At 41.7% G+C, this 22,285-nt stretch overlaps 1 protein-coding gene across 1 annotated transcript in view; it reads left to right on the forward strand.

Moving 5' to 3' along the window:
• Window positions 1-1,636: 1,636 nt before the first annotated feature.
• NXPH2 (neurexophilin 2) overlaps window positions 1,637-22,285 on the forward strand; it is a 52,241-nt gene continuing 31,592 nt past the window's right edge. The window contains exon 1 of the mRNA XM_020806888.3: window positions 1,637-2,158. Coding sequence (XP_020662547.1) covers window positions 2,099-2,158 — 60 coding nt within the window. The 5' untranslated portion in view covers window positions 1,637-2,098. The remainder of the gene's footprint in view (window positions 2,159-22,285) is intronic.

The following is a 22,285-nucleotide window of genomic DNA, read 5'->3' on the forward strand; positions in this document are numbered from 1 at the left end:
AGAGCCTTTTCCCCACCAAGTGTGAAGGGTGGTCCCCACTCCTCTTTCATGAAGCACCTTCAGAGCTCCCCAAATTTCCAGCAACCTAAAGGCCCAGCAGCTGCTGTGCTAGTGTGTTGCATGGTCACCTTAAATTTGGGGGGGGGGTGTCGGGAAGGCTAAAGTCCCAGTTTACACATGTAAAACACCCTGCACTCCTTCCTCTCCCACGATCCCTTTTAAATCCCACTGAATCAGGCAAGACTTGCTCAGCTGCTTGACTCAGCTTTTTTCATGGTTAGGTCAGCATCACGGGACTGCACCTTAGGAAAACCGCCAATCTGTTGGTGCCTTGGGAAGATGTTTTGACTAGTTGAGGGGCAAGGATTGGCTCTTGATGCTTCAGTATGGGTTTTCATGGGGCTTTGCACAGAAACAGCAACATACACTCCAACAGAGGAAAAGGGGCCTTGGGCAGTTGCTGTTCCTGTGTCCATCGAAGTGGCCCCATTAGTGGCACTTCTAAGGAACCGTTGGCACTTAGCCCGCTCATCCCCTCTGGTTGGTGTAGTGAAGTAAAACCAGCACTGAAGCAGAAATGCCGCCCACTCCCTGGCTCACCATGTTGCCTTCTGGGCTCCAGAGGAGGCGGATTGAGCCTTCTGGCATGTAATGCCCATAGGCAAGGACACAGACAGGCTTCTGCCAAACAGATTGCTCATTCGCTCTTTCTGCGGGGTCAGCTGGACCCAATTACTACCCCTTCAGTGGCCAAACAAGAGAGCACAGATGTGCAAGGAGAAGCCACCTAATTATTCTGCCTACTCACCTGCAAGGCGCTCCCTGTATGAGGCGCCATGAGGATTGGGCCCGGCTTTCCCTATGAAAGGGGCTTGCTCCTTCACTCCATGAGGGCCCCTCAGCATATTGCATTGCACAAACTGAGCTGCAGCTGCTCCTTGCAGCCACCACCTGCCCAGTCCTGCCATGTTTTTAGAGGGTCCCCAATTGACAACTTTCTCCTGTTCTTGAGCTCAGTCCTCACTACTGCACCGTCTCCCTTCACTTGCCCACTATCTGTCCTCGAGCCCTGGACAACCAATAGCCAAGGCTGCTTCCACCCGCTAGCCCTGCCGCTGGTCTGTCTGCCACAGGAGCTCTGGATCCTATTCCTTCTGCGTTACCACTCAAGGGAACACGAGGCAGTCGGTCCTTGCACGAGCAGCTGTTTCTGCCCACTTGCCCGTCTTTCTTGGCCGGCTGGCGAGGGCAGCTGCTCTTCTCTCGCCCGCCCGCCCGCCCGCCGTCCCTGTCTGCCTCCTTCGCGGGGCAGTGCCTATGAGCCCCGTCCAGTTGTCGCCGGGCGACTAGCCACTTTGCGCTGGCCTGGGGGCAAAAAAAAAGAGAGGGTTCATCCAAAGGTCGAGGGATCTTCATAACCAAAGCCACGTCCGTGCTCGCGCACCACATGCCGGCTCCAAAGCGCCGGCCTCTCAACACGCCCTCCTCTGCCCCCTTAGAAGAGCACCTCTGGGAGCGCTTTTTTCCCCCCCGCCAAGCGTGAAGGGCGCTCCCCTCCCTCTTTCACGAAGCCACGGGGACAGCACCGGGTTGCCTGACGTCGGGTTGCCTGCCTCTCCGTAGGGCTGGGCGACCGCCTCCTCCCTCCTCGCTTTCCTCCCAGGGCTCTCCTCGCGTGCCGGGCTCCTCGCTCTCTTTCTCTCTCCGTCAGCACCTGGCACGCCCCGGCTTTCCCGCCTCGAACACCAGCGTGCACCGCCGGCCCGGGATCCCACACCTACTCACCCACCCAGCTTGCGACTGTGGCGGCTGAGCGAGCCATAGAGGGAAAAAGATTTGCTTGGGTGTGTGTGCGCGTGTGTGCTCTGTCTGGCTTGCCCGGGGGCGCGCTTCTCGGTGGGGTGTGCCTCTCTCTTTTTTTCCCGCGCGCGTGGGGCGAGTTTCTGGAAGCTTACGGCGACCGAGGCGCAGAAGCCGCCGCCGCCGCCGCCAGAGCCGCCGCGCCGTGGGATGTCCCTCTACTCCGTCCTTCCCCCAGACGTGGAGATGAACAAGATCCAAGGAAGGGAGACCATCTCTTAAGACGCCCCGAGCCAGGATGGTGCACCTGCAGCAGCCCCTGCCTCTAATGGTGGTGGTGCAGAGCTTCCTCCCGCTCGTAAGTCCCCTTTGCTTGCCGTAACCCCCCCTCTCCCCCCCTTTTTTTAAACCCCCTTTCCTTCGACAGGTTTTCTCGGGATCCCTCTCCAGCCTCGTTTTACCTCAGGAGACATTTCCCCCCTTCCTCCTGTGAGGGGTTTTGCTTTACAGCGGCATAGAAAGACCTTGCAAGTTTGCAATGATCCCGGCCGAGTTTAGTCTGACTTGTGCATGTATGGCTGCTTCTGTGGGGAGGGGGAATTTTTCCTCTCTCCCCCCGTCACCCTAGTTTTCCCGCCCTCCCTTTGCCGTGTGGCTCTTCATCCTCTCCCTTCGTGGCGCGGTGGTGTGGCGTTAGGCACCCCCCCCCGGCTTGCAGAGGAGGCAGGCGCCTGTAAGTCGGGGGGAACTGGCGCGGGAAACCATTTGGTTCGGGGTCGCCTGTCGGCGGAAAACTTTTTTAAAAGCAAGCCGGAGGAAGTCGCGATCTCCTGGCCTTTTCTGTCCCGTCTCTTAAACGCTAACGTGGTTTCCATTAGGAAACGCCAGGGTTGGCTTTCTGGCGCTCCGGCGAGGGAAAGATAAACGGGGAGGGCACACGAGCCGCTTTTAGAACAGCCCGTTGTCTTAAAACAGCCAAGTCAGCCGAAGAAGCGGTGGTGGGTTTAGCTAAGGCCTGCGATCTTCCACATGCAGCGATTTGGACGCAGCTTCTCATTCTGAGGGATGTCTGATCCGTGTAACTCATATGCTCTTTGGGAAACTTGGACAGCGCAGGATGGATGCCTGTAGTAACCTTCTATAATTATCCCTGGCTTATCTCAAAATACGGCCTGCCTACAAGTTAGCTCCACGGCTGAGAATCAAAATTACCAGAATCTTCATATTTAGAAGGAACGGTGTATCTCTTCAGCACACCAGTTTATTTCTAAAGGGATGGACTGTGTTGGTTTCATGTGACACTGTAAGACAAATTCACAATAGTGTAAGCTTTCCTGGGCACTGTCCCTTTTGCCACTTGTCATTTATTTGTGAGTTAGAGAGTTGAATCCTCTGTATCTTCAGCAGAAAAGTGATCTGGCTTGATTTAATTGCCAAAAATGGTATGTAGTGTGAATATAAGGAAGCCTGTTAAATAGCCTAATCTGTGTATTTTAATTTCTTTAACACATTGTCATTCAACTTTTCCTCCATAGTATAAATTCTTATGGTTAAGGACTGCACATTTTTTAGAATGTACACTTTAATGGAACAGTTGACTTTTGGCCTAGAATTAAGCAATTTCAAAAGTGATTTTTTTTTTTTTTTTGGTGTGAGGTTTACCTGTGCCTTTTACAGCATTTCACTCAAACAGTAACCTTACTTGTACAATCATATGTCAAGCACATAACCAAATCTGGAACATATTTACTTGGATTTATATCAGACTCTGAATAATGGAACATATTACTATGTAGATGTATAGCATTGGCGCCTTAATTTGTTTTGCGTTTTGCAAATTGATAACTCATGTGTACCTCTTAACAGATGATGTAAAAGTAGAATTATATATGGTTGCGTTATCAACTACAAGCAAGTTTTAGGCGGTTTATGTAGCATTTTTAAAGTCCCATTCTAAATATGTTTACTGAGCAGTAAGTCCTGGAGAGTTTGATGGAACTAAGCTGGGGATTGCTGTCTATAGGAAATGAAAAAAGCTACACTGTTGATGATAACATTGTATGTCAAGTGAGAAAATACTACTAACTGACATAATAAGCAGGATGTAGTTATAATACCTGTCTTCTTAAGTCGTTAAATATGGGGAAACAGTATAAGGAAGGGAGTAAAATCTGTGAAGGATCAAATTTTGCCAAGTAAAGCAATACAAATAAGATTGTAATTATACTTAATTCTTCTTGGGAAAATAGTCACCGCTCACTAACAACTGGATGCAAAGTTTTGTTTTCTTCCCTTGCCTGCAGTCCCATTGGGGGAAAAATCTGTGTTCCTGTGTGTGTGTCACTACAGTCAGTAAGGGAATGTGTAATAAACCTTGAAGGGATTAGACAGCCTCCTTAAGAGCTGGATTCTAATATTACAGCATGAGTTGATTGATTAGTTTCTGAGGAAGCTTATGTCAAATTCTAATCCGTTTTTGGATTGTGCTTGTCTTGTAATGTTGTGGGCTTTTTTCCCCTTTTTCTCCCCCCCCCCTTTTGGTTGCTCCAGCACTTTATCATAGCAATGATGTGCGGGGCTGCAGCCTGCGATAAGGCACACACATTTTCTTTCACACTGCTTTCCTTTTTTTCGAACAATAAAAGCCTGTTTACATTCTTAGAGTAGAGTTTCCAGCTAAACACCACACAGGGGCTAAGGATATGAATAGAAAGCAGTAAAAGGATTACAGAGTTGCTGAGCAGGAAAGACCTAAATTGAAATACCCCTCCCACCTTAAAATAAAATCAACTAGATATCAAAGGGACTGATTAAAACTTCTGGCATTTTGTTCCACGTTTTATTGAACAATTTAAATCTCTTTACAGTGGCTTTATGGGAGTGCTGATCACTTTGAATGGTCAAAAGGTGTTTTCCTTGAAAAGAAAGAAGGAACACACTGAGAAGGCAGTACCTGTTCTTAGCTGATACAGGAGAGAACAATTAAAAGAGGAGTAGTTCATCTTCTGCATGATTAGATGTTTACATTTCAAAACAGTGGCAGCCTGAAAGACTTTTATTTTACATTCTTATCATGGAAGTAATCCTGAAGTGACAAAATAAAAATAAATTATGGTGCAATCTTATATGTGGCTACTCAGAAGTATGTTCCATTTAGTTCAGTAGGGGATTCTTGCAGGTTATGGGGATAGAAGGTTGCAGCCTTCAGTTCTATATTTTGTAATAGTACCTTTTAAGTGCCTTAAGTGAATGTACATTAATACAGTTTGGTAAAGCTGTGCTTAACATTTTGTGGCTGTTTTGTGACCTTTAGAACTGCGCCCTTGGTTATAGTAACTTATGTTGGATTATTTTCATATGGTTAGTATAAAAATAATCAAATACAATAAGTGACTAGGTACCCATAAAATAGACACTGTGTGGCCATGGTTTCTACTGTTTACTTGTGTGCTTAGACTTTTCAGTGACTAATAACTTCCAGATGTGTAAATAGTAGATAGTGGCTATTACTTATATATGCCATAAATTGAAAAGTCCTATACATTTTTTGGTATTTTATGCTTGTGTATTTGCTATGCCCATTGTACTCCTTGCACAGATGCTTTTGCAAATTTGCCCTCCCAATACTAATTTACTGAGACTTGCTTCATTGTAAATGATCTCCTAGTTTCTATTGTTGAGAGTTATTTAATATGGCAATACATTACATCTCTTGTGTGCCATATTGCATTGAAGATTGTGCACTATCCTTTTTTATTATTATTTTGTCCAAATAAAGGCTCCAATTCTAAGCATATTTAATTGATAGTAAGTCAGGTTGTGGGCATACAAGCAGACGGATAGGTATATGCACTGCTTCTTTGATAAAAGTAAAATTGCACACATGCCACCTTTCTAGAAACCAGATAGAGGTTAGTCCCAAAGAAAGTGACTGTTTTGATAGTTAATATGTGTGAAAACAGTAATGTTGGGCTGGTCAATAATCCTCTATTGAGCGGAGAGTAAACTGGACGTATTATTAAGGTCTGTGACTACTACTGCTCAAAAGTTTAAACCTAATGTTAATGGTTGTTCAGCAAATTTATTCAATATCACATTAATAATTACAGTAGAGGAACAATAGATTTATGGATACTGTGAATAGGAAAGTATCATGTAAATGATTTTATGAGTCATTCAAAAGGGCACCGTTGTTAACACTGTATCAAGCATATGTTATATACCTTTGCAGACAGATCCTATTTTTGTTACGTGTTTTGATTTCCCTTATTTTAGCCAAAATGCATGTTTCACAACATGTTAAAATAATGAATTACAAAATAAGAATAATTTTAAATAAAGATGCATGATGTTGCAGCTGCTGTGACTTTGTTTTTTATATTATTTTACATTCGAATTAGAATCTACTGGCAAGCATGAAACACAAAAATATGAACTGCAATTCAGATAATTGATTGGTACTGTCTGTGTGTCCAAAGGGGTTTCAGATTGGTGGGTCTGCATGGTACACAGTAAGCCACCTTTGAAATGATGAAGTCCTTCCGTTTCTAATACAAAGAAAGGCCTACTGAGCGAGCCTAAGTCCTTGTATGCACCTGGAGTAATTCTTTGGGCACCATTCAGAAATGTCAATGGATATATGACTAGTATTCTATCACTTTCATAAGCATAATTGAAACAGTTATCTATTTGGTTTGTCTTTAATACCCAGTTATTTTAAAATTTACTGCTTTTGACAGTAGAATCACCGGCTTCATCAAGTAGTCTAACTCCTTTTTTAAAAGCAGTATATTTACCATAGATTTTGGAACAAAGAACTTCAGGCAATGCTGTGCCTGAAGATATACTTTTTGTTTGTTTGTCATGAATTGGCTGAAATAGTTTTATAGGATAACCAGGTGTGGGCAAATCGTAGTCCTTCAGGTACTGTTGAACTGCAGCTTCCATTGGCGCAACATAGGCAATACAAAGGAATTCTGGGAGTTGTAGTTCAGCAACATGTGGGGGGCTACGTTTTGTCTATATTCAGTTCTATCAGCCCTTGAAAGTAAGATAATACCATTTTTGGCCTATCTTTCTCCTAATTACACTCCTAATTTCCAATATTATTTGTTTGCGTCAATGCTTTTTTAAAACCTGCTCTTCAGTTGAAAAGAGTCTGTCTGTGTACAGAAGAAAAGAATCATATAAAACAGCTGTTAGATTTTTCTTTGAGGGATGTATTGCCACAGGAGCATACGTTATAGGTGCTCATTTGCGTAATTTATTCATCAGTTGGGAGAAAGAAGACAACCCTATGAATCTACGTTGCTCTTAATTTTAGAAATTCCACTTAACTATGCTTGAGCTTTAGTCCATTATGTCTGTGCCCACTATTTAAACCAATAAAACCAATTTAAAATCTACATATTATAGAATTCAGAATTTTTCTTAAGCATTTTTGTTATACTCTTTATTTTGCTTGTTACATTATTAAACCATTTTTTGAGAAAATACTTGCTTAGAATTAGCATATTCTGTCTTTTAAAAAAAAAACACATACCAGTAAGGATATAGTGTGATTTTAAAACAATTTCATTGTGGTATGATAAAGAGCATTTGCTAAATTGCCTGCGTATCGCAATACTGCTACATTAGTAAGGGTTTGATGGATTGAGGTGTCATCTGCAGAACAGCAAAGGTACTAGATTTTTAATTGGAGTTAATAAACCTGGTAACTGTGAATGAGACTTTTATTTTAGTGGGTCATGCATTTTTAAAGCATGTGGTAACCAGTGCAAATTATAATTCCTTTTTACAGAGCTTTGACCATGAAACTGACCATGTTGATCCCACAAATCTAAAGTGTCCACAAATAGAAACAAAACAATATTTCATTTCTTTATAGAATTAAGTAGATTGAACATGATTTCCCCCCAAAATAAGACAGGGTCTTATATTAATTTTTGCTCCAAAAAACACATTAGGACTTATTTTCAGGGGATTTTTTTTCATGTACAACAATCTACATTTATTCAAATACAGTCATGTCATCTTCTTCTGGTTGCTGCACAATGGTGTAGGGCAGGGTTTCACTTAACTGGGACTTATTTTGGGGGTAGGGCTTATATTACGAGCATTGTGAAAAATCATACTATGGCTTATTTTTTAGGGAAACAGGGTAGTATCATAGACTCCAACTGGAGATATACCAAATGAGAGATTTAAATACTGACTGACATAAATGACCATAATAATAAAAAATTTAATAACATAGTGACTACTGATGGTATCTTGGATCTCTACTTGGGTGCTAATAGAAAAATAATAAAAGCAAAAAACAAAACAAAACCCACAATTCTCATAAATAAAAAAAATATATTCTTCATTGAGGTATCAGAATCTGTATCACTAGAAGGTATCCCAGAACAGCTTGAAAAATAAATACACACAGTATCTCTGTATTACATTTTTGGCTTTTGAACAGAGGTTCATTTTTGTCCATGAAGGATCTTTAGAATACGTTAATAAGGAAGACAGTTATTCAGGTACGCTAGCATTAATGTGCAGCATATGAGAGTCCTTAATTCTCAATATGCATCAGATTTTTGGATTAACTGTAAGGCCTCATGTAGTTCTGCTGAAGGTTAGGTAGCAGAGAAACCTCTAACGCTGACCAAATTCAGAAAGAACTGAAAAGCAGAGGAGTAACATTGTCAGTAATGTTTTTTGCAATGTGCATTTTTCTCTTTCTGCAAGTCATTGGACTTGGTGATTACACTCATATTTGCCTCTGAATTGTTCTTTAGTTTATGCCTGTAGTTAAAACCAGACAACCTCAGGTCTTAGCTTTTTGTATGAGAAGTGTAAATAAAATGCAGCAAGGGGAAAATGTTCGTTGGAGGTTGGCAAATGAAAAAAACAAAACGCCAAGACATTCCCTGAAAACATAACAAACTAATGAGACCAGTGAACCAATGTAATTGTAGGCATTTCCAGTGTGTCTTATAGTAGTTGGATTTGGAGAAACAACATTAATAAGTCAATATAAGCACACAGAAAGGTAATAGATACTTATGGTGGGTTTGATTAGGGCCTTCCAACTAAGGCTTCCTTGAGTGTTTTAAGAAAGCTGTTGAGACCGTATCTTCTTTCCTATTTGATGCTTCAAAAGCTAACATCTTCCGCTAGTCTTTTTCCTTACTATGATACTTACTATATACTATACAAGAGGCTCAGATTGCACTATTTGACTAGGTTTGTGGATAATGAGGATGAATGGAATCCAGCTCTTGCTTTAATCGGTGAAAAGCCTGACTTTTTTTTTTTAATCAACCCATAAGTCTGTGCAGGTAAAGTGAGTATTTGCTGGTAGTAACTATATGAACCAGATACTTTTGATGTCTATAGCTTCTTCTTATAGAATCAGTGGATGAGCTCATATACTGAAAATCAATTCATCGGTTTTTAAGCACCATCGCATACGTAGCCTAGAAAGTAACTCTTTGCTTGTCTGATTTCTTGTAGATGAGGTTGAAGGACAGCAAAACTGTTTTCCCCATCCCATAGGATGGCAAGAATGAGAACTATTTTTTTATGCATGTGAAGCAAAATTGTGTAAAATAACACTTTATGCAATACGTTAATTTAAATCATGCAGCATGTATGAAATGACCATGGTAGCTGCTTTGCTACAGGGATTCTCAAGGATTAGAAGCTTCAAGGGGTGGCTTTCATCTTGTTTCAACAATCAGTCAGCTGCTCTGTGTGTGCTTTCCTTCTCAAAGGGGAAGGACACTTGCTTTGTGTAAACACTGCCCAGCTTACAGAGAGCTTGATGAGAAAAAAAATCACTCCTTGTCTTAGAGGTGTGAAATGTCATGGGGCTTCAGAATTCCTTGTAGAGATGTCATGTTAAGTTAGGATAGTGTGGCCCAAAGGAAAAGGGGCTTCTTGAGGTCTTTATGCCCATGCATTTAGTCTTTAGCTGTCTTTAGGGTGTCCCTAAAGAAAATACCCTAAAGACTGCTAGATACCAGATATAGTTTCACATAATTGGTGTGTCTCACACAAAGTATCCTGATGCTGATAGTCTCCCCCCCGCCCCAACCCACCGCTCTACAAGTGCCATCAGAGACCCTGGTGCTGAGTCAAAATCCTGCAGCTTTGGCTGTAGAGGCAGTGAATTTGTTCAGGAGCAGGTCTATGGACCTAGTCAGTTTCTGTGAGTGAGTAACACATGACTTGGTTACTGGCTTCAGGCAGGATCCCGGCCAACAGATGGTGAAGTAGCAGCCAGAGCAGGACCAGGAGCCCTATAAGCTGCTTGAGCAGCTGAGCCAGAGGTTGGATAAGTCACTGCAGGATTATCCTTGTAGTTTAGGAAAAGGAATCCTGTTCAGCATCACTCCAAGTGGCTAGGAACAGGCAGCTAAGTGGCGTCTCAGGCACTTGCAACTGGTTGTGCCAGTAGTAGCAGTCCAGTTTGTGGCATCAGGCTGAGTGTGGATGGCTGGGGGAATTGGCCAGGAAAGGCTGTCCATCTCTGGAGATTCTTTTTCTTCTTATAGAGTCCGGTTGCCTCCTGGACTGCCCTCTGTTCCTTCTTGCCTTTCTGCTTGGTATTTCATTCTGCCCTCTCTTTCATCTCAGTTTCTCCTGCTTTTGTAGTCTTACATTCATGCCTTCTCTTATTCATCAGCCCACTGACCTGACTCCTCCTGGCCTTCCTCTGTTCTAATTCTCTTCTCTCAGACTGATTTTCTTCTTCTGCCTTCCTGCCTTTCTCCCAGTCCTTCCTTTTATTGACCTTCCCCAGCCCAGCCCACATTCTGACCTATTGACCTCCTAGGCTCCAGCTGATGTAGCATGAGAAGTGGGTGTGTAGGTTGTTGAGGTTTTTGTGGTCTCACATGCTGCCTTCAAAAGGTTTGGCTGGGATGGACCTTTCTGGGCTGTGGTGACTGTCAGTCTGTTCAGCACTAATCAGTTATTTCCTCCTGAATTCAATGAGAGCCTTGCCTCTTTTTCCTCTCTGCTGTCTGTTGACAGTTGGGAATCTGCTGAGGTCTGTTGCTAAAGCAGCCATGTTTGTCAGCTTGCTCTTTGATCAGTTAAACTGTAAGTAAAAAGAAGCATGATTATTATTTCTCTTACAAATGTCTCTGAGTGAATTACAGTGGTACCTTGACTTGAGAACGTCCCTACATAAGAATGATACGAGTTAAGAACAGCTCCGTTTGCAAAAAGTTGCTTCGACTTGAGAACGGAGCCTCGACTTAAGAACCAAAAAAACCAAACAACACTTTCCTGCCCTTTTTTGACCTAAGTTCATCTTAGGTCTAAAGAAGAAGAAAACAAACAAACAAAAAAATTCACCCCCTAGTGGTAGATACGGATTAGCCGGCTTTGCATTAGTTCCTATGGGAACTAATGCTTCAACTTAAGAACAATGCCTTGACTTAAGAACGAAAAACAGCAGATATGGATTAAATGGTTTTCAATGCATTCCTGTGGGAAATGGTGCTTCGACTTAAGTACATTTTGACTTAAGAACGCAGTTCCAATATGGATTAAGTTCTTAAGTTGAGGTACCACAGTATTAAGACCCTAAGTGCCAGTTAGTGAGAAAAGAGGCAGGCTAAAATGGGGGGATTTAAAGTTATTTTGCTCTGCGAATCCTTGTGCTTCTGCTGCACAGCTAGAGGACTTCAACCAAAATTCAAACTCTGCAGAATAGGTTTCCTCTTATATCATCAGGTCATAGCTTAACAAAGAATTCAGCAAATACCTTTGTTTCTAATGTAGCCTAATCAACACAAGAATGAGGCATGAGCTGGTTCCAGGAAAGAAACCCAAGGTGTGTAGAAGCATGAACAAAAATCTTCAGAAGGGAAAAAAAAACACCCTTTGGGAATCAGTCCTCCCAGCAGCTCAGTGTTGACTAACCTTGCTCATGTTCTGTGGGTATAGAAGACTGATGGGTAGTGGTGGAATAACAAATGGAGTTCAGGGCAAAGTAGCATATCATGTAAAAAACAAGAAGCATGGAACAAAACCTCTACCTCTGTTGCCACCCAACTGTTTTCTAAAGTTCAGTGTTTATATTGTGGCTTGCTACTTTTTCATGCCACAGTAAAAGGAATCCTTATTTCCTTTCAGGATCCCAGCTGGCCACCACATTGAACATGTTAACAGCTTTAGAAGAGTATCTGTAGAAGAGGCATACAACATTCTTTGGGCTGTGTGTATGTGTGTGTGTGTAAATCTGTATACTATCTCTAGTACTTTATTTCCTAGAAACCACCATGAAGGTTGCCATATGCACATAATTACTACTATCATGATGATTTATGTAGTATTATACAATACATTGAATTCTTTCAAAGGAACGAGAAATACTGAATCTAGTTTGTTTCTCCGTAGATTTTCTAGAGAATTAGATTGATTTTCCCACTCACTGTGTGATTTCTTGCTAGTTGGAAAACCCACGTTTTGACAGATGGAAGCCCTTTTCCAGTCCTGACATTCTGGTGCTTATTCAGGCAGAGGAGTCACAGCTGATAGAGACTGCTGTCTCCTTCAAACAGAGAGCCATTACTATGTGTTGCTGTGATATTCCAAGCCTAGCAACCATGAACTCAAAAAGTCACCGTGCTCAGCAAGGAAAAACTAACTTCTTCAGAACACAGTTGAATTCCAAGTTTTAATGTTTTCTTTCTCTCTAGATTTGCTTTCAAGTGAAAAAAAAAAGTTGTTTTAAAAATTGTTTTGGCTATTTTACCTATTTTTTAAAATAATTTCTGAAGATTACTCAGCAGTATGCATATGCATATATTGTAGAATTTATATAATAAAGGTTTAGAGAACAAAGGGAGAATAAGATGACTTATTTTCTTCACCGACCTCATTTGCACTTGACTTCTTAAAGTCGTACTCCATTATATTTCAATAAAAATTAGCTTATTTGGTGAATAAAAATTATTACACATGAACGAATTGTCTCTTGAAAATCAGAAGAAACAAATTACATCCTTTGCTTTAATGCACCTGGCGGCCTTAGAACCTAGTACTTGTAATTGCTACTGTTTATTAGAGAAAAAATATGTAACTGTATGGTTGATTTATTCAGATGTGACTGGCTTAGCAAGTTAATTGGACTATATAACAAACCAGAGCAAAGTAAATGAAAATTAATTACCTGATACAGTATGCTTAAGGATGACTAGAAACGCTATGTTATGTCTTTCCTCCCTGAAGGTGTGCAGTTGTTGGATTCTGCAATAGATTTGGTAAGTAGCAAACACTAAAACAGAATTTTAGGGAGAGAAACTAAAGCATGGTAAATTTAACTGCACAGGTGTGTAAATCAGTAAATTAGATGTTGTTATTTAGTTGTTAAGTTGGGTCCGACTCTCTGTGACCCCATGGATTAGAGCACACCAGCCCCTCCTGTCTTCTACTGCCTCCCGCAGTTTGGTCAAATTAATGTTGGTTGCTTCAATGACACTGTCCAACCATCTCGTCCTCTGTCGTCCCCTTCTCCTCTTGCCTTCACACTTTCCCAACATCAAGGTCTTTTCAGGGAGAGTTCTCTTCTAATGAGATGGCCAAAGTATTGTAGCCTCAGCTTCAGGATCTGTCCTTCCAGTGAGCACTCAGGGTTGATTTCTTTCAAAATGGATAGGTTTGTTCTCCTTGCAGTCCAGAGGACTCTCAAGAGTCTCCTCCAGCACCACAATTCAAAAGCATCAATTCTTTGGCAGTCAGCCTTCTTTATGGTCCAGCTCTCACTTCCTTACATCGCTACTGGAAAAACCATTGTTTTGACTATGCAGATCTTTGTCGGCAAGATGATGTCTCTGCTTTTTAAGATGCTGTCTAGGTTTGTCATCACTTTCCTCCCAAAAAGCAGGCGTCTTTTAATTTCATGGCTGCTGTTAACATCTGCAGTGTTATGAATCAGCAATTAATACAATGCATTATTTCACACTTGTGAAAAAACTCTTTTTTAGAGATGTAAAGAATCAAGTGAAGGCACTGTTAAAGTACATCTTAATTGTGTAGTAAATGATACTACACAATTAACATGTACTTTAACAGTGCCTTCACTTGATTCTTTACATCTCTAAAAGAGAGTGAAATAATGTGAAATAATGCTTGTATTAATGGCTGATTCATAACATTCAAAAGTGTTGCAGTTCACTTTATGGTCAAGCCATAAACTCCTATTTATTTTATTTGCTATGTGGATTCTTGCTGAGCATTTCTGAGAATAACCATGTGGATCACCAGATTTGATGAACTTTAATTGCCAGATGGAATAACTCCATCTGGCATTGGAACACTGCTGCAGATTACTTATCACATCTGCCAGTTTCAAGGCACAAGGTTGTCAAAGAAGATGAAGTTAGAAGTTAGTAATTGCACTAATAGACTCAGTCACCCAAGGAGTGATCATAGCTTCAGAACAGAAAGTCATCCTGAGTTTTGAACAAGTGCTTTATGTTCTTTGACCTTTTATAAGCGAAAGACAACCATATCAGAATGAAACACCTAAACTCTACATACAAGTAGCAAATTAACTGTGCTTCTTATTAAGTTTTGGGAACTATGTTTGCTTGTGGAAACAACTCTGCAAATGAGGTCAATCAGTGTAACAGATGAAAGTCCCCTGTGCATAAATTTGACTAAGGGCCTGTCCACACTGGCATAAGGTTATGATATATGGATCAATGATTATACATTTTGAATCAGAAAAAAACTGACTGTGTCCACTTGTGTTTGTATTTAGAATCATCCCTTTAAAAGTTGTCCTGCATCTATGGCATGCATTCTTTTTGGCATGATTTGGAGCCCAGCAGGTTCAGGAAGCAAGCAGGGAAGAGCAGTCCAGGACGCTGGCCAAGACCAGATTGTTTGCAGCATGATGGCTGCAAAGTGCCCTGAAGGTTGGTGTCGCTTCTGCTACTGCAGCTCCAGAGATCACATTAGCAGTGGTGGCGGCAGCAACAGCAGCAGCAATCAGCTTAGGAGCTGACAATAACAGGTTGCAAGCCCCTCCAACTCTGGTGCTGCATCTGGTTCCTTCCTCTGCTGATCAGCTGTTGAGCAGAAGGGTCCAACTGAGAGGCAGTATAGTGAGCTGAATGAGAGGCGCATGCACTGTAATCAACTTCCCACACTAGTTGATGAGCTAGAAAGTAGAGAAGAACAGCAGAGAGAGGCAGTGAACCTCTCTGACAGCACAACCTATCCCACAAGACTCAAAGCTCCAGTGTGGGTGGAGAGACCACTTAAAAGGGAGTTAAAATAATCTGCAGTGAAGATAAGGACAGAAAGGGAGTTAAACTAATCTGTACTGAAGATCACACCCGTGCTTTTAAGCATGGGTGTGATCACCCCAAACTTCACAGTGCGAACGGGCCGTAAAAGATGAACTGAGTAAAGCTTTTGGCCAGAAACTGTTGCTTGCAAAGTAGGTGATACGTCTCAAATTAATTTCACCACCACATGGACTCTTAACTGGATTCCCTTGCTGGGGGACATGATACAGTGAGACTTACTGATGGCCACTGTGCAAAAGAAAGACGTATCGCTTTGGTGGTGTATTATTACTATTCCAAGTGGCAAAATTACCACAGGCAAGGTAATTAGGTTTATGTCGGAAGTCTTTGCCAGAGAATGTCTTTCCAAGGAATGAATTGTAAAGGAAAGCTGGCCTAATTTGAAATAATAAAACTCCATGATTCTGATCCAAACAGACTAGTGGTTCTGATCCAAACAGCTGCTGATTTCCACATGAGCTTGCCAGAAATATCTTAATTGCATTTTCAGTAAATTAACTGTTACTGTCTTAATATTTGAAGCAATGTTACCCTATTGTCCTTATTTTCAAACTATTTTTTAGCTTTATCAAACCCATCTTTGTTCAACATGTTGTCATCTTATGTTTCCTATATCTCCAGCATTTATATCTTCCATTCCTATAATCCAACAGCTTCTCCCATCACACACATTTTCCTTCTTTCCATTTATGCATTTAACATACATATTTTTTTTTTAAAAAAAAAAAATTCAAATAGCATCATGTGCCTATAGAGGCACTTCTGCTGGTACTATTAGGAGGCAGGCAGGGAGGATTTAATCATTATCTTGCCACCTTTTACAATACAATAGGAAACCCCCCTTCTGTTGCTCATATGTGTTTTTATTTACACGTATTTACTATATGGTGTCATTCACATTGGAATGAATCAGATTTCAGCACATATTACCACCTCAGCAGATTGGGCCTAAGCTCAAAATCACTTGGCCAGACTGACCTCTGTTAATGTGCACATAGGTTTATAAGTAGAGATGGGCACAAATTAAAACACTAACCACCAAATTTGTTCGAAAATCACTAATTTGTCAATTTGTATTTGTATGAATCAATGCCCTTGACAAATATGAATCAACAAAATTTTAGTGATTTTTTGATTTGTCGACATGTTACGCTATAAACTGGCCCCCAGGCACCTAGAGACACTAAAATTGCATGGAAGCTTTCTCTGGCTCTTCTCTAAAATCCTTCCGAGTTTTGGTGTAGATTGGGTTTTGGATGTCTAAGTTATACACTCACAAATAGGACCCCCCGGGAAAGTTTCCCCAGGGAAATAGAGAAACCAAAATCACAGAGAAGCTTCCTTGGCCACACCCAAATATGCCAATAATCTGAACAGTGATAGTAAGTTAGGAAACTTGCCCCTCTACACTTCGTCCAATCAGGTTTTCCATAGCCTCCTCTCAAAACTCTAAATTTGACTGACCCTGCCTCCCCATGTTTGGTCCCCTTCCCAGCATTAAGGCTACCGTTGTTTCAGCCAAAAAGCAGTAAACAGCCTATACCAACCAAAATGACAGAGAAGCTCCCCCTAACTCCTCTCTACAAACCCTCCAAGTTTGGTGGAGATTGGGTTTCAGGCAACCAAGTTATACACCCACAAAGTGGGTCCTCTGGGAAAGTGCCCTTTAGCAGCTGGCTTGGTAAAACCCAATCTTCACCAAACCTGGAGGGATTGTGGAGGAGAATCAGGGGAAGCTTCTCTGTGGTTTTGGTGTCTCTAGGTGTCTGGGGGAACTTTCCTGGGGGCCCCTATTTGTGGGTGTATAACTTTGTCAGCTTATTTACTTCCCCTTTCAAAAGAAGACCCACCCACCACTGCACAGGCAGAGAGAGGCTCTCGCTCAGTAGGAGAGAAACTTAGAGGGAACGTTGCACCCAATATTTGTGTCCACATCCTCTCCTCCGACTTGCCAGTTTATCTTGCTGCTGGTAGCAAGGTGCTATCTTTACATCTTAGAGCTGCTTCAGTTGAATTCAGTGAGACTTATGTGCATTTCTCTAAATATGGAAAGGATTAGAGTCTAATTATTAGACTGTACTTGGCTTTTACCTAACATGCAGTATGCTTGAGGAACTGGACTTGATTCAGCAGTTGTTCTTCCTCCCTCCATACAGTGCATCTCTGGAAAAAGAAGTCATCTAAGAAATGTCATGACATGTTAAGATTTAAGCGACCCATAAATGCTTTGTCTTTTATACGTTTATGTGGAGCTTCTGCCTGCTGATGTTTGTGATCTTGCAGACTCTGCAAATCTTTAACCTTGTAGATTGAAGGTAAAGGTAAAGGTTCCCCTTGACAATTTTTGTCCAGTCGTGTTCGACTCTAGGGGGCGGTGCTCATCCCCGTTTCCAAGCCATAGAGCCAGCGTTTTTGTCTGAAGACAATCTTCCATGGTCACATGGCCAGTGCGACTTAGACACGGAACGCTGTTACCTTCCCACTGAGGTGGTCCCTATTTATCTACTTGCATTTTTACATGCTTTCGAACCGCTAGGTTGGCGGGAGCTGGGACAAGTGACAGGCGCTCACTTCATCACATGGATTTGATCTTACAGCTGAAGATCTACAGACCTTACAGCACAGAGGCTTCTGCGGTTTAACCCGCAGCGCCAGCACGTCCCTCAGGCTCTACTAAATGGGTTGTGAGAATATTGTACATTAAAAATAAAAAATAGTTTGATGGTCCTTAAAACCTTTTTTGTGCCCGGGAAGACTTTTTGCTCATTTGGGAAGGTCATTTTTGGAAGTCCACGTCTGCGCGTCATCTCCTGTTCTTTGTTTTGGCAAGTGCCCTACCATCTACTACAAATGTCCAGATAGCCTGGCACCAATTCTGCTCAGTTATTCTTCGATCGTTGCAATAGTAGCCTGACAGGAAATCTTCTCTGCAGTAGCATTCTGCTTTTTTTCTCTCTGACAAGTTTACCTGCTTCATTATTGGTTTAAAATTTGTGTTACTTCCTTTGGTTATGGTCCTCGAAGCCCTCTTCAATAAGTGTAATAAGAGTAATGCTTGTGGGAGCACACCTCCGGCCTCAGACAGACATTCCCTTTACCTTTTTCATTTAAGTAAAGAGCATAAAGTTGAAGCCTGCTCTGTTTGCCAGGCAAAGCATAATCACCTTAGTGCGCATATTAGGAAGAAAACATTCCAGGCTGTGGATATTTATGCAAAATATACCCTGTTGCATATTCCATTAATAATCTGCAAAACTGCCTCAGCCTCAGGGACTGCTTCAGTTTCTCAGGCTTAGGATGTGCATTCCTGCTTCTTCATCTCTCAGCAGCAACCTTATGATTTGCTATCTCTTTCAACTACACAGACACAGACTACGAATACAATTGCCGCAATCATTTGAGTCTGACTCCACAGACTGTCTTGGCTCCAAGATCTCTTCCAACTATTCAGATTCCCTCAGTTCCATTCTTCTCGGATAAAAAACTCCCCAATCCTGAATCTAGACAACATAGCAAGAATAAGCTGAAGAAGAAGGTGAAGATGGATTCATATGCTAACAGCTTTTCTCGTTGGGTTTCTGCACACTTGCCTAACTTGTGTGCTTTGCCTTCCTCCTAAAACATATGTCAACTGTTGGTAGCCTGTAGGGGATCTATGGTAAATCTGGACAAGATGATTTGCCAACATAGAGAGTCAAGATTATTCTCAAACCTGTTGAATAGCACCATAAACAAATTCATCAACATTGTGCATGCTTGCCTTCTCTTGCTGGGACTGTTAATCAGTTCAGTTTGCTCAGATTGAATGTGCTAGGGCTGTCTGGAATCTCTGTGTTCTGTGTGCTCCAATTGGAGAGCTCTGCGTATTTCATTCCAGTCTCTGTTTCATCACTGGTCTCCATTTCATCCATGTTATTACGAACCAGACAGTCACTGGGAATTGAGAGCATGTCTAATATGATCCTCAAGATCACTATGCTCCACGTTTCTCCTGTTGTCAACACTATTCCCCTAAAGCATTTGCTTGGAATGAATGTGGAATCTGCACATTTGTTTTACTCTTCATTCTCTCACGATCTCCAGAGTTTTATTTAGTCCATCTTACCACTGGCACTTGCCCCCATCCTTATTATTATGAACCAGACTGTCATTGGTTTTGGAGAGTTTATCTACTACAGTGGGGTCTTGACTTGAGAACTTAATCCGTATTGGAAGGCGGTTCTCAAGTCAAAAAGTTCTCAAGTCAAATCTGCATTTCCCATAGGAATGCATTGAAAACCATTTAATCCGTATCTGCTCTTTTCCATCCATAGAAACTAATGGGAAGCTGCTATTCCGCCTTCGACCACTAGAGGGGGATATTTTGTTTCTTTTTTTCTTAGGTCAAGAAAGGTTCAGGGAAGGCAGGGAAAATACAGTCCAGGCAGTACAGTACCAGGCAGTCCGAAGACTGTCTCCCAATCCACTCTCTAAACACTGGGAGGAGTGAGGAAGCAGACAGGCACCCTTTTCACTGGCCAACAGTTAACTGAAAGTTCACTTTTTGCACTTTCCCTGCCTCCCACGTGGGTTTTTTTCAGTTCTTAACTCAAATCTAAGTACTTAAGTCAAGTCAATATTTTCCTATGAGAGCGGTTCTTAAGTCAAAATGTTCTTAACTCAAGCCGTTCTTAAGCCAAGACCCCACTGTATTAACCTGAGGATCACAATGATCCGTTTGCTCTGACTGTTGAAAGTGTTTCCTTGTTTTATCATCAAGACTGGGCTACTTTCAGGAAATCCTTGGTCACAGTTATCAGTCGTGAGGCCCAGAAATTCACCCATCTGCCATTGCACATTATCGAAAAGATAATGGTGGTACATTTGAAACTCCCATCTTTTCTTGAAGGCTGTTTCTTCTTCTCCAGACTTGCATCTAGTGGCTGTTTCTTTGTTTCCTTTGGGTCCCTTTGATATCCTAAAGGATTCTCATTCTTTTACTGACCTAAGTATACAGGTAGCAGAGCCCTTGGGCTTAGAAATCGGAAGGGCACAGATGCTGACCACCAGGTATGCAAGAGAGGCCAGTGTGAGTTGTCACCTTTTCTTCTTCACTCAGTAAAAGTTGCATGAACAAAACTCCTCATGGATCCTGCCAGTAGGCCATTTGGAGTCTCTGAAAAATGTCCAAGAGGTGAATCATTGTTTGCTTTTTTTTTTTTTTTTACCCTTCTCAATTACATTGTTGAGGCAAAGCCAAGCCAACACAATGCCAGTTGAAAAGGAGAAATGTAAACTTGATGCTGTGGGCTGGAAGTTTTGGGAATGCAGATTGCCAGTTTCGAAGCTGCATGAGAAACTACCAGTTGCTTCCTTGGAAAAGCTAGTTCCTTTTTCGATGCCTTACCAACTGACAAAACTCAAAATCTAATTGTGTTATGCAGTGAAGGTGTAGCTTGCCAGCAAATTACCACAGTTTGACATTTGTCTGACACTTGCTTCAAATGTCCTGGTTGGAGCTGTGGTCCTCAAACGTCATGCCTGTACACATTTCGTGAGTTTGTCAATAGAGACTCAATATAGGAAATGAAGAACTTTCCTTTTATGCGGAACGTATTTTCCTTGCAAAGACTACTAATGCTCTCAACAGAGAAAAAAAATGATGAAAGACAGTACAGTATTAGCCTTTGAAAATGCTCCATCATCTTCTTACTATTCAGAGTTCTAAAACAGACTATCTCCTCAGAAATGTTGCTTGTATTCTCCTGGTTTTAATTCTCATACCTCTTTATAAAGCAGACAATTGTAATACATGTTCAAATCTAAGTTTCATTAGTCCATCCATCATAAATAGTCTGTCTTTGGAAAATTGTGCTTTTGAGTATCTGTCCACTATTCTACAAATATTACCTCTCCTGCCAGTCTTTGGGGTACCTTACCACTGCTGTCGTTTCTGGAAACTGATCATGAGAGATTCTTGGACAATAAAGATAATCAGAGCTTGAAAAATTTTAGAATGTCTCACTAGTCAGTCAAAAATTTCACCAGTCAGCATGACCAGACTACAGTGGTGCCTCGCATAACGATGTTAATTGGTTCCATTAAAAACATCATTATGTGAAAACATCGTTAAGCGAAACACCATTTCCCATAGGAATGCATTGAAAACCGGTTAATCTGTTCCAATACATTTCAATGGTGAAAAAATCACCAAAAATTCAAAAAGACTCAGAACGAATCCAAATTACTTTAACGAAGGTTTTATTAGGTGCACTAATGATTCCAAGCATTTTAAACATTTTTAAACATTTTAGAATATTTTTAAAATAACGAAAACAGGGCTGTCAAAAAAAAACGTTAAGCGAAACAGGGACCTAAAACTGTCATCGTTAAGTGAAGCAAGGTCCCAAACATCATTATGCGAAAATCCCCCATAGGAAACATCGTTAGGTGAGGCGGCAAAATTTCCAGCAAAGGCCATCGTTACGCGAATTCATCGTTGAATGAGGCACTCGTTAAGCGAGGCACCACTGTATAACCTTGCAATTTATTGGGATTGGGAATCACTGATTTATATCCTCAGACTTGGGTTTCTTTGGGGTCATGAAGCTTGTAGTTTGAATTCCTTTCTTTTGAATGTCTCCAGCAAAAATGAAACTGAAAGCAAACGCGCCAGGCCTCTTAAGGAGCCACGGTTCTCTCCCACCCCAGAACATGTCCTCGTTCGGTTGGAATTAGGAGCAGGGAATCTCCATATTTTCCAGCATGGAGCTACTCTACATTCTCCTGCAGAGCTGTATCTCTATGTACTGCTCGAACCCGCTTCTCACGATAAGAGGGCATTTTTCCTTTTGCAATTGGAGGGGGGAGGGGAGGACTGCAGGATTAGAGAGAGGGGGCAGAGGTGAAGGAGGCAGAGAGGGACGGAGCTGTGACTCATTGAGCAGCATTTTTCACTCATCACAGACGAGTGGATGAGTGCATTTTTCAAGCCCTCTAGCTTCTCTCTTGATCTCTCTTTTTCCAGCAGGTCCTAGTGTTCTAGGACCTTCTCCATAAGGATTTCATCTCTTCTCATCAAGAGAGCCATAAAGTATTAGCAAATACCTTACTTCTAATGCCACTGTTTCATCATACCAAGAGAAGATAGAGGAATGCATTCTCTTAGATCTTCCTCAGAA

The sequence above is a fragment of the Pogona vitticeps genome, chromosome 1, assembly GCF_051106095.1.
Source record: "Pogona vitticeps strain Pit_001003342236 chromosome 1, PviZW2.1, whole genome shotgun sequence".
Taxonomy (NCBI): domain Eukaryota; kingdom Metazoa; phylum Chordata; class Lepidosauria; order Squamata; family Agamidae; genus Pogona; species Pogona vitticeps.